Here is a 17,335-nt window from a genome sequence, read left to right on the forward strand (position 1 = left end):
CACCAGTCAGGGTCAAGAGGCCTCTGACAGAGATAAAAGGGGGTTACAATGCTGGAGGTGTGGAGAGTTTGGCCATTTCGCTGCTATCTGCCCCCTAACATCAGAGCCTATGGATTGTAGTTGGGGGAAACAAGAATCCCTGTATGCTCTGCCAGCATGTCTGGCCTCTCTACAAGAAGAGACTGGTAAACAGTTTTGCCCAGTAGTCATACAAGGATACCGGGGTGACTGCTCTCCTGGATTCGGGGAGTTTGGTAACATTAGTTCACGCTAGTTTGGTGGACATCGTTGACTCTACCCACCCACGGATCGGGGTAGTGTGCATTCATGGGGACACTAAAGACTACCCAACTGCTTTGGTTCTGATTGAAACTCAGTCTGGGACTGTAAAGTATCAAGTGGGGGTTGTAAAAACCTTAATGCATGCTGTGATATTGGAAAGAGATTTTCCCTTGTTCTGGCAACTGTGGGGTGGGGAGAGTAATTCTGAAAAGGGTTCCTCATGCAAGCCAGAGGAAACATGCTTGTCGCCAGAACCCTTTATACACCCTGAGAATGATGATAAAGTAGGGGTGACCCCTGATGTTCCCTCACCCCTAGAAGTGTTGGCAGGACTTGAAGAGGGGGTAGAGGAAGGTGACATGGTACCTGATTTAGAGGTCTCCAAAGAGAACTTTGGAACTGCCCAAATGAGGGACCCCACTCTGAGCCATGCAAGAGAAAATATAAAAGTTATAAATGGGGAACCAGGGGCAGAAACAGTGTTTTCCCACATGGCCCTGAACCAGGATCTGTTATATCATGTGAGCAAAATAAGGGATGAAATTATAGAACAGCTGGTGGTACCCCAGCAATATAGAAAGGTGGTATTAGATATGGCACATAGACATGTACTTGGCGGCCACCAGGGAGTCGATAAAACTACAGAAAGAATTCTTCAGAGGTTCTTTTGGCCTGGGGTGGTTGGAGATGTAAAGCGATATTGTAACTAGGGATGTCGCGGACTGTTCGCCCGCGAACTAATTCGCGCGAACATCGACTATTCGCGTTCGGCGAATGTTCGCGAACGTCGCGCGACGTTCGCCAATTTGGGTTCGCCTTAGCTGGCGCTTATTTTTGCCCTCTCACCCCAGACCAGCAGATACATGGCAGCCAATCAGGAAGCTCTCCCTCCTGGACCACCCCCACACCCCCTGGACCACTCCCCTTCCATATATAAACTGAAGCCCTGCAGCGTTTTTTCATTCTGCCTGTGTGTGCTTGGAAGAGCTAGTGTAGGGAGAGAGCTGTTAGTGATTTGAGGGACAGTTGCTAGTAACTTTGCTGGCTAGTAATCTACTTGATACTGCTCTGTATTGTAGGGACAGAACTCTGCAGGGATTTGAGGGACATTTTAGGTTAGGTAGCTTTGCTGGCTAGTAATCTACCTTCTACTGCAGTGCTCTGTATGTAGCTGCTGTGGGCAGCTGTCCTGCTGCTGATCTCTCATCTGCATCTGTTCTTCAAACAACTGCCACCTAGCTGTCTAAATATCAATAATAATACCGTCTCCAGAAACACCACCCGAGTGACGTTTTTCAAGCAGCAATAATATATTCCGTATCCAACGGCTGTAGTGTATACGTTGACCTTGCAGGCATTATTTGCCCAGTCTTTAACCAAGTGCCACCTAGCTGTGTGAGCTTTTTCACATTCCGTGTCCAGAAACATCACCTGAGTGACGTAGTGTGATTTCTGCCCTTTACAGCACAAAACGCAGCGCTGTGTCAACAATGGATTTTTCAGATACATTTTTGCCCTTGATCCCCCTCTGGCATGCCACTGTCCAGGTCGTTGCACCCTTTAAACAACTTTAAAATCATTTTTCTGGCCAGAAATGTCTTTTCTAGCTTTTAAAATTCGCCTTCCCATTGAAGTCTATGGGGTTCGCGACGTTCGCGAACTATTCGCATGTTTTGTCGCAAGTTCGCGAATATGTTCGCGAACATTTTTTCCGCCGTTCGCTACATCCCTAATTGTAACTCCTGCCCAGATTGTCAGTTAGCAGCACCAAGACCCCATTACAGAGGTCCTTTGGTTCCCCTTCCAATCGCTGAGGTCCCATTTGAGAGGGTTGCCATGGATTTGGTCGGTCCCCTGCCAAAATCTGCTAGAGGGCACCAACATATCCTTGTAATATTGGATTATGCAACCAGATATCCAGAAGCAGTACCTTTAAGGAATACTTCAGCAAAATGTATAGCCAAAGAGCTGGTCCATTTGTTTTCTAGGGTGGGAATACCTAAAGAAATACTGACAGATCAAGGCACACCTTTATGTCCAAAGTAACCAAAGAGTTATGTCGCCTCTTAGGTATCAAACACTTACGTACCTCAGTGTACCACCCTCAAACTGATGGCTTGGTGGAAAGGTTTAATAAGACCCTGAAAGCCATGTTGCTAAAGGTGGTAGATAAAGAAGGGAAAAATTGGGACTGCTTATTTGCCGTTTTTGTTGTTCTCAATCAGGGAGGTGCCACAAGCTTCTACTGGGTTTGCCCCATTTGAGTTACTCTATGGTAGACACCCCAGGGGTCTGCTAGATGTAGCTAAGGAAACTTGGGAACAGGAGGCTACCACCTATAAGACAGTGGTAGAACACATTGCCCAAATGCAGGAGCGGATTACAACTGTGTTACCTATTGTAAAGGAGCACATGGCCCAAGCACAGGAGGCAAAAAGCAGGATCTATAATAGGTCTGCAAAAGTAAGGACCTTTAATCCTGGGGATAGAGTCTTGGTACTTATCCCCACAGTTGAAAGTAAGTTCCTGGCCAAGTGGCAGGGGCCTTACGAAATTATTGAAAAAGTTGGTGAGGTGAACTATAAGGTACGGCAACCTGATAAGAGAATACAGGTGCAACTTTATCATGTGAATTTACTGCCCTGGAGACCTCAGGAGGTCCTGGTATCAGAACCGGGCCCACTGGTCCATTCTGCTGGTCTCATTCCAGAAGTCAAAATAGCCAAAACTCTTTCAGTATCACAGAAAAAAGAAGTGAAAGAATTCTTGATGAGAAATAGGGATGTTTTCTCTGATCTTCCTGGAAGAACTAAGCTAATTGAACATGATGTGGTTACGGGACCTCAGGTAAAAGTCAAGGTTAAGCCATATAGAATACCTGAGGCACGGAGACAGGCGGTCTCTGAGGAGGTAAGGAAAATGTTGGATCTAGGAGTTATTGAGGAGTCCCACAGTGATTGGTCTAGCCCAATTGTTTTGATCCCTAAACCTGATGGGACTCTAAGGTTTTGTAACGACTTCCGAAAACTGAATGAAGTCTCAAAGTTTGATGCCTATCCCATGCCTAGGGTAGATGAACTCATCGAAAGGCTAGGCCATGCGAGGTACCTCACAACTCTAGATCTCACAAATGGATATTGGCATGTACCACTAGCGGAAGGGGCTAAGGAAAAGACAGCCTTTTCTACTCCTGAGGGTCTTTTCCAATACAATGTACTACCTTTTGGTTTACACAGGGCCCCAGCTACTTTTCAAAGACTAATGGACCGTGTTCTTAAACCACATAATCCCTATGCCTCAGCCTATTTGGATGATGTGGTTATCTTCAGCTCTGATTGGGAGTCTCACTTACCAAAGGTACAGGCAGTGCTAGTCTCTATACGTGAGGCGGGACTTACTGCAAACCCTAAAAAGTGTAAGGTTGGAATGGATGAAGCCAAATACTTAGGTTATGTAATTGGGAGAGGTATAGTACAGCCTCAAATAAATAAAGTGGAGGCAATACAAAAGTGGCGACAACCTGTCACAAAGAAACAAGTCAGAGCCTTCCTTGGGATAGTAGGCTACTATCGTAGGTTTGTGCCTAACTTTGCTTCTATTGCAGCTCCCCTTACAGATCTTACTAAAGGGAAGAGCTCAGTAATGGTTAAGTGGTCAGCTGAGCTTAAAAATTCCCTCTGTAGGCAACCAGTGTTAATAACACCAGTTTTTCAGAAAGAATTCATTGTGCAAACTGATACCTCAAATGTGGGTTTGGGGGCTGTCCTCTCCCAAATGGTAAATGGTGAGGAACATCCAGTAGTGTACTTAAGCAGAAAGCTTACACCGGCTGAGGGTAGGTACTCTATTGTAGAAAGGGAGTGCCTAGCCATTAAGTGGGCTTTAGAGGCCCTCAAATACTATCTGCTGGGCCGAAAGTTTAGATTGGTCACAGATCATGCTTCCCTTAGGTGGATGTCTGAAAATAAAGAAAAGAATGCTCGAGTCACCAGATGGTTCCTGGCCCTGCAAAACTTTAAGTTTACAGTGGAACATAGATCTGGAGCACTGCAAGGGAATGCCGATGCCCTCTCAGGGGTTCATTGCCAGGTGGCGCAGTATGCTCAGCCCTATGGGCTGAAGCAGAGGGGGGGGGGATATGTGAACTGGTAACTGGAGCACAGTGTGAAGGGAGATATATTTCCCCTAGGTTCATGTCTTACTCCCGTATGTACAGAAGTTCTGATTGGGTTAATTCCCCTAGAAAGTCTCCCCTGGGGAATAATTAGCAGGCTAGATCAGTTAGCTAGTATAGCAAATGAAGGCGCATAAGTCTGGTGCTGGTTAGGATAGAAATTTTTTTTTTTTCTTGTATCGAACAATTATATAAAAAACTTCTTTTATTAAATATTCTTTAAAAGCACACAAAAATCCAAAAGGGCAGAGCAGGGGAGTGCATGGCTCAACGCGTTTCGTGACTACAACGGTCACTTCATCAGAAGCCGGGCTACAACGGTCATGAAACTACTCTGTGTATTAGTTAGAGCCCAAGTGGGGCAAGGATTTTGTTTTGTTTTATTTTGTTTTATGCTGCTTTGCTCACAGAATCTTTATATGTGAACAATAAATGGACTTTACCCTGTTCAAGACCCGTCTGTTCATATGATCCTGCTCACTATATATATATATATATATATATATATATATATATATATATAGGAATGTATTTATACACCCACACAAAGACCACATAAAACTGAAGGGATACCTAGCACAATCCAAGAGAGAGGTTTTAATACTTTAGGTCTCAAAGAGTAATGACTATATTTTCTGCCAGGTTTTTACTCTGCTTCTCTCTTCCACACAAACAAATAGGATATAGGGGCGGAAGGTAATGGCCGTGCGCCAAGCGTTTAGAAACACAACCATATTGTGGAAGTTGAGAGGCTGCTTTAATAATGTGTCTGACTATTTTATTTACTATTATTTATGGGAAAGCACAATAAAGCTGCTGGTGATTTAATGAACTCTATTTAAATGACATAATTGTCAAAGCCATAAAGGCTGAGCAGTTTTCAGACAGCTCAATTATGCCACAATTCTATAAATTACAATGTCAATGTTCAACCAAAAAAAATAGCCAACAGTAATGTTACCAAGAATTATTTCAGGTGATGTTTTCTAACTTATGTATAAAAATATGATAATTTCAGGGCAAAGGACCAAATACTGGAAAAAAAATGTTTTACTTATTACAGATTCATGTGATTAGAAAACAAATGAATTTAATAAGCTATAAATATTATACTACCTCCCACTCAACAACATTCACAAGTAGTACAAAAATATGCATGGAAAAATAATGTATTAAAATCTAGTATTAGCCATCTGATGATTTACTCAGAACAGTCCTATATAAGATATTTAATTGATACTTCCCTTACACAACATAAGGTTTGGAGCAGTTGTTGTAGTCCCTTCACCTGGATGAGAGCAGAAGATGAATTCCTTAATAATAGAATATTGCCTGTGGTTGATGGACTTCAAATTTAGATGCTGTCAGTGAGTATTGTGTTAGTCAAAATAGACAGCAAGACTTGTCTTACATAAAAAGTCCATCATCAAGGCCATCATCATCCACTGAAAAAAGGACCGATACTTTTTAAGATGCTGTCAGTAAGTATTGTGTTAGTCAAAGAGGACAGCAAGACTAGTCTTACATAAAAAGTCCATAAGGCCATCATCATCCACTGCAAAAAGTACCAGATTGTACACTTATTCCAGATCTGTGTAAATAATTCCATATGACAGAAGTCTAAGGGAGACTTACATAGATGATTTTCAGATCTATACGTGAAAATTACACTATGCATCTCCCCCGAGAAACTTCACCATACCAACCATCCTGCTATAGTTCTATGATTTTCCCAGAATACAAATGATTATTCCAGTATCCAAGTCCCACCCTAACAGACCTTCAGTCTGGGATCCAATCCACTGCCTTAGGCTTACTAGGGAGGCAAGATTGGGAACCTATGCTCCATACTGAAATCAACCAAGTACACTCTATTTCCTAATGCCCAGACTTCTGCTGCAAGTGTAGTTATGCACTGACTTTTAATTGTGCCCCCTTGCTACAGTATAAGCTAATATCACTTATTAAGTAGCACATATAAAATTCCCCACCTTCTGTTGACTTAGTTACATATTAAATATATTATTAAAGACATGGCCAAAAAACTGAACAACCAGGTCTTGATGGTCTTCGACACTGCATTAATTTTTTCTCTTTACATTTACCCAAGTATACAACAGTGACGGTAAATCTCAGTATGGCTCAAATGTTTTTATTCTGACTCTCCTTTTACCTTTATTGCAGTGGTAAATGATTTTATGGTGGCAAAGGGCTTATTACGCTCTGTAAGTATAGGTGCTGCAGTCTGTGAGGGCTTCATGTTGGCCTAAGCTAACTGTTATGCTCTGTAAGTATAGGAGCTTAATATTATGTAAGTAGATAATTTATTTCTTTGCCTGTCCTATTACAGATGATAAGGCTTGAAAAAAAGGGCATGAGAAGGTCCGTAACGTTGCTTGGTTTTTGACCAGAATAAATTCACCTTCTCGCTTTGCCAATAGGAGTAAAGTAAATTGAAAATTTGGTCTGTATAGTTTAGTTCATACTGGAAACAGAGTAAACTAAATCTTTTGCGTGCTGGTATCCCATAAATATACATACTGTAGAAATGTAGTTTTACTTTGCTTCACTGTGGGAAGCAACAATTTATAGACCAGGCAATATACTGCACCATCACAGTTCCGGTGTAGTCAATTTCATGAAAACTAACTAAAATACCTCAAGAGATTTCCATCTAAACCTGAAGATCTCAAGAGAGCAATCTAAATCTGATAGGGTCACCACGGGTGACTTAGTTGTCTCTGTGAATCTACAATTAAAGATATTTTTTAGTGATAGTTTAACATTTAACTATTGGTTTCATCAGGATCATAAGCAAGTACCTGAAGCACAATATTTATTGCTTGGAGTAAACTAATTATGCTGTCTTCATTAGCTAAGTATAAAAGTTGAAGAGCTATAATTACTAGATAAGGTAACAATCAACAAAAACATCTTTTTTTTCCAGAGAAAAGTAACAGCTTTAATGTAAGGGTGACTAAATCTTCCTTTAATTATACTCCTAAGTAATTAAAAAATGGGAAGGGGTTAGCTTAGAGGGTAAACATTTCTAAGTAAAAGTATATATTAAAAACAAAAAGTCAGTTTGAGCTTTTTTTTTTAGAACAAATTATATACATGATACTTGTTTTGCATTTGTTGGTTTTGCATTTCTCGGTCCCCACAGGTACAGAGCCAAAAAAACCCTCTTTTAATGGAGTGTCATACAGTTTGGTGCAGAAAAGCATACCAAACAGCAGCTTAGAATGCTCAGGTACTAAGCTTAAAAGGAATCAATTTAATACAATTTTTATTTTAAAATCAAATCATGCTTGAATTTTCAATTTATTAAAGATCATGCTGAAAAATGTTTGTGACTTTAAAACAGGATTGAGAGTGTAGTCTGTAATACTTAAAATAAATAAAATTTGGCCACTGGCCTGAATGAATGGATGTGAAGAGAAGTTAAACTAAGCTGTAGGCCCTGTGTCTTCTGGATCTGCCAATGCCTCATCTATGTACAAAGAACAGACATTAGAATATTACATTTCCCCTGTAGCTGAACCAAAGTCATTATCAGGGGCTTAAACAGTGGCGTAACTAGAGGGTGCTGGGCCCAACTGCAAAAAAATCTTCAGACGGGCCCAATGCAGTCCGATCGCTATCCTCCCGCCCACTTTCCATCCCACCTCTGCCACACCCACCTCCCACCTCCACCCAGCCCCACATTGGTCCCACCCACATCACACCCTGACCCCGCCTACTCCCACTCAACTTGCTTCCCCCTTCCTTGCCAGTAAGAGAAAGTGGCTGTCAAGGAGGGGGTCATTATCTACAGAGGAAGCAATCCCCACAGTCCAGGCCCCCCTACAACTGTGGGGTCTGCTTCCTCTATAGTTACCTTACTGGGCTTACCTACAGTATAGAGGAAGCAGACCCACAGTCACAGGGGCATCCAGGGAACAGGGGGACCTGGACTACAGGGTCTTCTTCCTCTAATATAAGAAACCCCTTTCCCCACCACTCTTTTAACTGTGGCGGGGAAATAATGATTTTTTTAAGTAGACTTAAGGTTTGGGAATGCAAATTACAGAGTGACCCCATAACCAGAAATCCCTGGCTCCAAGCATTCTTGATATCAAGTCCCATACCTGTACTACAAGTAAATCATGGGTTTTTTTTCCACCCTACTGTATTTAACATATGTTATGCATTATTTTCAATGCTAATAACAAAAAAATGTTTTCTCTCACTTAATTACAACCAGCCCTTTATAACCCTTAAAAGCAGTGGTTAAGATCAAGTCTTACACCAAATGAGGGAATTTTCCCCTAGAATGTTGTAAATCACAAAACCTTTTTTAAAATAGGTACAGTGTATGCGTTAACATTTCCTCACAGTCCTTCTGTTTCTTTTATTCCATACATTCAAATTCTGTTTACTTTTATTTACTTACCTTTCTGGTACTGAAGCCACAACTGTTGCTGCACCTTTTTGCTGGGAAACCGGATAGTGCATGTAAGCTCAGAGCCATATAAAGCCTCTGAGATGTAGTGTGAGCCATAGAGACGTAGGATGCTCTGCAATTCTTCACGGCTACTTTGAGGACTTAGAATCTTCAACACATTGGCAAATCCTACAACAAAAGAAGAATCTAAAGGAAAGTCAGCATAAAGTATTCCTTTAAGCCAATGTTCTAAAACCAGTCGCTTGTGAGCAACATGTTGCTCACCAACCCCTTGGATGTTGCTCCCCGTGTACCCAAAAAACAGGTGTTCTGCCTCCTGTAGGCTGCCTGTCCACATAGAGGCTACCAATTAGCCAATCACAGCACTTGTTTGGTGCCACCTAGGAACATGTTTCATGCTTGTGTTGATCCTCAACTGTTTTAACATTTGAATGTGGCTCATGTGTAAAAAAAAAGGTTGGGGACCCCTGCTTTAAGCCATTCCAACTTAAAAGGAATGAATTTTAAAGGCAAGCTGGCAATTTTTATCTTTCTTTGTGTACAAATATTTTACAATTTATATTTTCACTGGTCAACTCCAAAATGTGGGTAAGACCAAGCACTGGCACATAACAGCTGGTCAATGCCACATCGTTAGTTAGACCGAGCGCTGGCGATTTCTTTCTCTATTTCGTGTACAAATTGTAGCCAAATTTTGCCTATAGCGGCCATTCAGCCTTTAAAACAGGGAATGATTTACAGGTGTATGCTAATGGTCTGGGGCTTAAAAGCTCCCTGCTTTTTCACTAGAGCTTCTGAGTTAAGGGTAAATGCACTGTTGGTCTTACTACTCAGTCACACTGTTAGCTGGGGGACTTGTGTGTTTATTGCAGGAGTGTCATAAACAACATGTTTCAGCTTAACAGCCTTCTCAAAAGTGATATGAACAATCAAAATTTAAACCCTACACGCCACCAACAAGTTTACCAGCTCCATTGTGTGGCCAGGTACATAGGTTACAAGGAAACAATGAAGTATTGCCATCTAGTGGCCTACTCCCTTATAGCACCTACATAATACAAGTAAATTTGTTTAATACGACTATGTATAAAGTCAAGGTAATACTTTCCTACCCATAGTTGCATCATTCACATGGCATCAATTAATCCATATTTAAGTATGTATTCAATCCATAAGTAAATCATAGAAAGTAATACATTTCTAGAAATAGAAAGTAATACATTATAAAAAAACACTCCAGACTACAATCTTCTTTATTCCTAATAGCTCCATTGTCCCCATTTTATAGATCCATTTTGACTCACATTGAAGGAGAAGCTGCTTTCTGTCCCCACCTTTTTCTAGGACCCACACTTTTCCCAATACTAGCCACCGTAAAGTTGCTGGACTAAGCTTGTGTAAATAAAAATGTTTAGCACCAGTGAGTGTGTTTTTTTATTATCAGGATCAGTGCTTGAATTGGGTTGAAAAAAGTGAAGGGATTGTATATGTGCACAAAATTTATGAAGCCATGCCCACAATTATTGACCACACCCATTTTGAAATAAGCCTCGCCCACCATCAGAGTATGCCTAACAGACAAAGTAATTGGGGTTAACAGATACAAGTAATATGAGCAGAATTACCAGAATATAAGCAGAATACAGGAGTTGCAATATAGTGGTGTATACAGATGAGCAGAATTACCTGGATTTAAGCAGTATAAAGAAGTTGCAATAGATAGTCGTATATATTGCATTATACACAGGGGCGTAACTATTGAGGAAGCAGACCCTGCGGCTGCAGGGGGGCCCAGAAGGTATAGGGGCCCCACGAGGCTCTAATTCATATACAAATTCAATAAAACTTGGTAAAACAGGTCAATCTATAGACATTTTTGGGGCCTATAAAATTATTTGCTGTGGGGCCCAGTGATATTTAGTTACACCACTGATTATACAGATGAGAAGAATCATCAGGGTTTGTTGATGTGTATGAGAGACAACCCAACCTGCATTCCTTAAACCTTTAGAGGTTATATCATTGTACCATGGCCAACAGAGCATCCACGTGACATACTATAATCACATCATACAAATAAGCCTGTGTGACACTTGCAGGCTGGAGCACCACAATCAGGCACATCCCACAGCTCTAATTTGTAATGACATCAGAGAGGGGCATAACCAGTTAATAACCCACCAGGAATATATAATATACAGTGAAAGGCAGGAAGGTACACCAAGAACATTATGGCAAGTGATGACTCCTGGCACCCCAAAGTAAACTATATACAGTGAGAAACAGTGGTACTGGCACTACTCCATGAACCTTGTGTACGGTGAGAGGTATTCCTGGCACCACAATATATACTGGAGCCCTATAGTGCAGACAACACCACCTAAATAGGTTACCTGGAATGGAGTTGTCTGTAGGATGGAGCACTGTCTAACCAGCAGGGACACACATATGGGGATGTTTTTGTCTTAGTGCAAGTATGGGTTATCTATAACTATAAGCCAAAAAGGCAGAATAAAGTACACTTATTTATTGGTGTTCCAGGCACCCAAGTACATTGTTATATGATGGAAATAAATGGCACATCTGTGTCATTCCCTCACTGTTCTTATGTGCAAGGAGCACCTCAAGTGTTAGCCACATACCCTTGCAATTGGCTGTGAGCAAATGCGAGGAATTTATCGCTGCTGCCTCTCTCAATGCAAAAACTTGTTGCTGCTCCTGTATCAGGCTGGGTGATGGATAAGGTTGCCACCCAGCCTTTATTTTACTGGCCATGCCGGTGAAAATGATGGTTGATCCCAATGTTATTAATAGGAAAAAAAGATAAATATATAGGAAGGCCGGTATTTTTTTCCAGAATAGGTGTCAACCCTTATGATGTGCGAGGGAAGAGCTGGAACCGCACACATAAATCCTCCTGCCGCAGGGGGTGACGGAGGGGAGGGGGGGCAGATTCTCCTTTCTCTGCTGCTGCTATCAAGCCCCAATTGCCTGATCTCGAAAAAAGGGACAAAGCCGTGGCTTTGCGGGGATTGTGCGTTGGCACCAGAAGTGGCTGGAAATAACAGGAGCAGCAGTCTGAGCCAAGGGGAGAACAGCATGCCCGTGTTTGCAGGGACAGAACCCTGCGCCCCTGGACAGTGCCCTCAGCTCTAGCGACTGCACGAGCCTGCACTTCAGGAACATCGGTAGTGGTGGCAGGCAGCGAGCACAGGAGCTGGTGGCAAAAGATGACACTCAGTATGGTGACACCATGCCAGAGGTGGGAGAGTTGAAAGTTGCAGGCAGTTAGAGCAGAGCCCACCCAGTAGTGAAAAAGCACTAGGACCAGTTGTTGCACATAATGCTTCCTAAGACGGGACAGTCGGGGATGTGGATGTGTCCCTAGCTAAGGGCATTGCATTGGCACACGCTGCACTATTTGCAGAACTTTTGCTTGGGGCTGCTTTGCTGGATGTGTTTGTGGAGTAGGGAGAGCGGCTGCCCAAGTGGATTCCTGCGATCGCAATAAGAAAATGTTCATGCCAGGCTCTATCAGATAAGAAAATGTGAGCTTATGTGAGAGTGCTGTGCACACAGCATCATCACAGCTCCACTTTTTCCACTTGTGTTTGTTGCTCCATGGGCACCGTACTGAGCCCTGGTGGTGGTGGTCCGGAACAATGGCACCGCTGGCAATTACCGCTGCCTTTTCCTAAAAATGCGCACACAGCAGACACAAAATTCGGCCACCCTTGACCCAATAACAGGAATTTGCGAAGTAATATAGTAAACATTTGATTTTTTTTTTACTTACAATTAGCAGCCAAGGGTTTACTGCAGGCCTGGCTGGGCCCAACCCTCACACTCCGGCAGCACCACTCCTCACCCTCCTCAAACGCGCCTGCAGTGCACAGCTATTTGTTAGCATACAGGGCCCGTCCAGCCAATAGGGTGTAGTATAATTCGCCGCTCCTTACATAATTGGACAGTTCATCTGTCAATCTTAAAAAACAGCACCAATAAAGGCAGCACAACAAGGTTTTGGCAGGGGGGGCAGGATAAAAATATTGGCGGCATGCATAGCATAGGAAGAGGGTATTAACACCACATGTACAATTTTAACTGAGAGCTGTGAATGCTGGCACTGCAAGCAATTGTGGGGGAAAGATTCTGGCACCTAAAGTACATTACATGCAGAGACTGAGGTATTCAAAAGACATACAAAGAGGCAGTAGGTACGTATCTCCCAAGAACATAATATAGAGAAGGCACCACAAGCACTATAAAATACATTATATATAGTAAGAAGCAGATGGCACTGGCACACCAAATACATACATAGAGAGCAATGGATAATGACACCACCACAGCAGTAAGATATAGAGAATACTGGCAGGCCAAGCACACTATATAATAAAACAAAGTGAGTATAAGTACAAGAATGCATTTTATACTAAGGATCAGTGAGCACAGGCACTCCAAGCCTAGTATAAGTTCTAGCACCTCTCCATGCACTGTCTCACTCTATTGCTCTGCCAAAATGCAAGGCATGAGGACTGGAGCATTGTGTAAACTGTATTAGGGAAAGCCATGCAGTGATTGCATTAGTAATGTGAAAAATTTCTCTCACTACATGGATTTCTTTTCTGCTAGTTAGACAGCAATGTTATATTATAATAGGGCAGTTGTACACATTTTCAAATTCCACTGTATCAGCATAATAATTATATATAAACAATAGTAATTAAGGCTGAAAAAAAGACATGTCTAGCCTTTTGGCTTAAGTAAAATCTGTCTAATTTCTAGCTGATACAAAGGAAGGAGAACAACCCCTTCTAAAGCTTCTCGAATTTGCTTCAAAAAAATTCTTCCTGATTGCAAGATGCAATTGGATCATTTTCTGGATTAACTTTGTACCAAGATCTTTAACCGTTTATTTTCTGTATACCCCGCCCAGAGAGCAGGATGGCACAGTAGAAATTCCATGTAGAAATACCCCTAGAACTCATAGCAGAATGGCAACTTAATTTATAAATCCCCCAGAATTTACAGCATAATTGCGACTTCATTTATAAATACCTCCAGAACTCATAGCAGAATGGCAATTCCATGTATAAATACCCCCAGAACTCATAGCAAGATGGCACAGGGGCAATTCCATTTATAAATACCCCAGAATTCATAATAGGATGGTACAGGGGAAATTCAATTTATAAATACCCCAGAATTCATAGTAGGATGGTACAGGGGAAATTCAATTTATAAATACCCCCAGAATTCATAGCAAGATGGTACAGGGGCAATTCCATGTATAAATACCCCCAGAATTCATAGCAAGATGGTACAGGGGCAATTCCATGTATAAATACCCCCAGAATTCATAGTAGGATGGTACAGGGGCAATTCCATGTATAAATACCCCCAGAATTCATAGCAAGATGGTACAGGGGCAATTCCATGTATAAATACCCCCAGAATTCATAGTAGGATGGTACAGGGGCAATTCAATTTATAAATACCCCCAGAATTCATAGTAGGATGGTACAGGGGTAATTCCATGTATAAATACCCCCAGAATTCATAGCAAGAAGGTACAGGGGCAATTCCATGTATAAATACCCCCAGAATTCATAGTAGGATGGTACAAGGGCAATTCCATTTATAAATATCCCCAGAATTCATAGTAGGATGGCAAAGGCAATTCCCCAAATAATACACTCCAGAATTTATAGTAGGATGGCACAGTGGCAATTATATGTGTAATACCCCCCCCCCCGCCCAGAATTAATAGTTGCTCTCTCAGGAGTCAGGGAAGTCAATGCGTAAGATGCATAAGATCCTGTCTATCAAACACCTTTTCCTTTCTTTTTAATGACATATGTACTAATTTTATCTTGCACTTGTCTCTCTATCAGTTGGGAACAATTAAATCAGTATGAACTGACTAAACTAGGCTTTTATTTACCAGTAACATATATAAAAGAAAGAGAAGATTAAAGTATAGAAAAAGACACATGATGTACCTGTACAGATCCCTCCAATTGTTCATACAGTCTACCTCGGCCTTGCCAATGGAGCATTGCAAATGAATTGCTGGCAGGCCCCCAGTCATCATGCCACAGTGGGGTACGAGGGAATCTCGATTAAAGTTATTAGGGAGTGACTTTGCAGCAACTGCGTGCAGTGAGTGCTGTTAGGTTGTGGATGGGCAGGTGAGACCGTGGTAGACCTGGGAACATGGGAAGTGGAGCCGGCCCGCAGAGAGTTCAAAGGCCGTGCCACTCCTCAGGTCAACGCGCCAATGAGATATTCTGCTTCTCTTCCGGGCTCTCTACAGACGCAGACTGCGGAAGGCGGAGCTTAACTTCCTGCGCTGGCCACATCCACTTTACCGGCTGGAGAGTAGGGGGCAGTACTAAACGGAAGTGGATCGCACAGGGGGATGGAAGAGGGGGAGGGAGAGGGGCTTATTTCCTGCGCTGGCCACATCCACTTTACCGCCTGGAAAGTAGGGGGCGGTACTAAACGGAAGTGGATCGCACAGGGGGAGGGAGAGCCTGGGCGAATGTAAGCGGGGGGCGGGGGAGGGAGCAACACAAAAAAAACAGTAAAAAAAACAGAGAAATTAAAAAATGGAATGTTTCCGCAAAGCTCCGGTATTGACAGTCGTTCCATCCCGCCCGACGGGATGGAGAACAGTCATTTAAAAAAAGTAACAGGATGCCATCCCGCCGCATCCCGCCCCAATTCAAGCACTGATCAGGATCATAAGTAGTGATGGAATATTTGTGTTCTCGTATCCTGATCTTGACCTTTCTGCTGGTTTGCCCTACATACATCCTGCAGGGACATTGGAGCTGGTAAACTTGTTGGTAAAGTGTAGGGTTTAAATGTTGATTGTTCATATCATTTTTGTATGCACCTGAAGAAGGATGTTGAGCTGAATCATTTTGTATATGACACTCCTGCAATAAACACACAATGATGCTATAATTTGCACTGTGCTCTCCGGGTTCAATTCTATTTCATTTGGAAACCCTGATAAAACTGAGTGCCCCTAGTGTGTTTGTGAGTTGAACATGGTAGATTATAAGATCCAATTCAGCACAGCTTTCTCCCAATCTCTCTGCCCTTAAAAAAAATCTATTATTATTATTATTATTATATTTTTTATGTGTACTGTATATTTTGAGTGGATCCCTAAGCTAAGTTAGTGACATCAGCACAGAGCATATGCAGTGAATGAACAGAAAAGAAGATGGGGAGCTACTGGGGCATCGTTGGAGACAACAGATCTTCCCTGCTAAAGGGCTGTGGTTGCCTTTGGCTCGTACAGAAGCTCAAAACACAATAAACATGTGTAGCCTACTAGTTTAGCTTTAATTCTCCAATAATAGCAGGTACTCGTTTGAATGGGGAAAGATTTCTGTAAAGTGCCAGGATTCATTACTGTCTTTTTAATTGTCATAAAAAAGCTTTATAATGAGTATAGCAATATTAAACTATTGACTTAATGGAAAGAATACCAAAGCATGTATTATAATAGACTAATCATAACATTCATGTACATTTTTCTACTGCTTAAAGGGGTTGTTCACCATAAATCACTTTTTTCAGTTCAACTGCTTTCCATCAAATTTTTTACTGTTTTTCCAAAATTACAGTTTGAAGTTGAATGTTCTTGCCTCTGGAGTTTCAGTATGGAAGTTCATTAACTAATACATTTATCAGCAGCATCTGTGGCAGATTAGCAACTATTGTATGAAACAGCTGCCTTTAATGAAACCCGGGGATTTGGCTCAACAGGGACAAAGATAATACATGTAGCAACTGATTTAATAAACTCAACTTTTTCTCACTGTAATAGAAAAAAGACCAAACTTCCAAACCCAAATCCCCTTAATTTACCAATAAATCGAAAAAAATCAGTGTGAAAAAAGTCACAGCAAAATCACACGTCAGTTCAAATCATACAACTTTTTTGAACCGTGGCCCTGAAATCTTGACTTTATCTAATTGTCACCTCAACAACTCGGGCTATCGATCAAAACCCAGCATCAAACAGCACGAAACTATTGAGAAGCCTGAAGGTAAAAAAACATGTTCTCTTTGCATTTTCAGCCAAAGTCACCTGATGTAGCAGATAATACATATAAGTAGGGCTTGAGACTCTTTGAATATTACTCTTGTCCATGCAAGCAAATATAAGATACTTATGTACAGGAAGGACTGACCTGTAGACAGTGAGATGGAACTGAGTTTCACTTTGTAGAGGTTACTCCTCACCCGCCATTGCTGGACCATGGGATATCCCATTGCTTCATTATACCTCACATCTCCTAGAGTGGATACATTTGCAAGTGACAGAAAAGAAGGCATGATAGTAGATGATGTGAGACATTTTTTTTTTGTAACTTATTCTTTATTTGCTTCACATAAGTTATACATCA

General features: G+C 41.7%; 1 protein-coding gene across 2 annotated transcripts in view; it reads right to left on the minus strand.

The window, feature by feature from the left end:
- The window catches only part of LOC108700042 (astrotactin-2), an 882,685-nt gene that overhangs the window by 227,425 nt on the left and 637,925 nt on the right, over window positions 1-17,335 (minus strand). For both annotated transcript variants that reach the window (XM_041574753.1, XM_041574754.1), the window contains 2 exons: window positions 17,120-17,224; window positions 8,892-9,071 (listed from right to left, as the gene is read on the minus strand). In XM_041574753.1, coding sequence (XP_041430687.1) covers window positions 8,892-9,071; window positions 17,120-17,224 — 285 coding nt within the window. The remainder of the gene's footprint in view (window positions 1-8,891; window positions 9,072-17,119; window positions 17,225-17,335) is intronic.

The sequence above is a fragment of the Xenopus laevis genome, chromosome 8S, assembly GCF_017654675.1.
Source record: "Xenopus laevis strain J_2021 chromosome 8S, Xenopus_laevis_v10.1, whole genome shotgun sequence".
NCBI lineage: Eukaryota > Metazoa > Chordata > Amphibia > Anura > Pipidae > Xenopus > Xenopus laevis.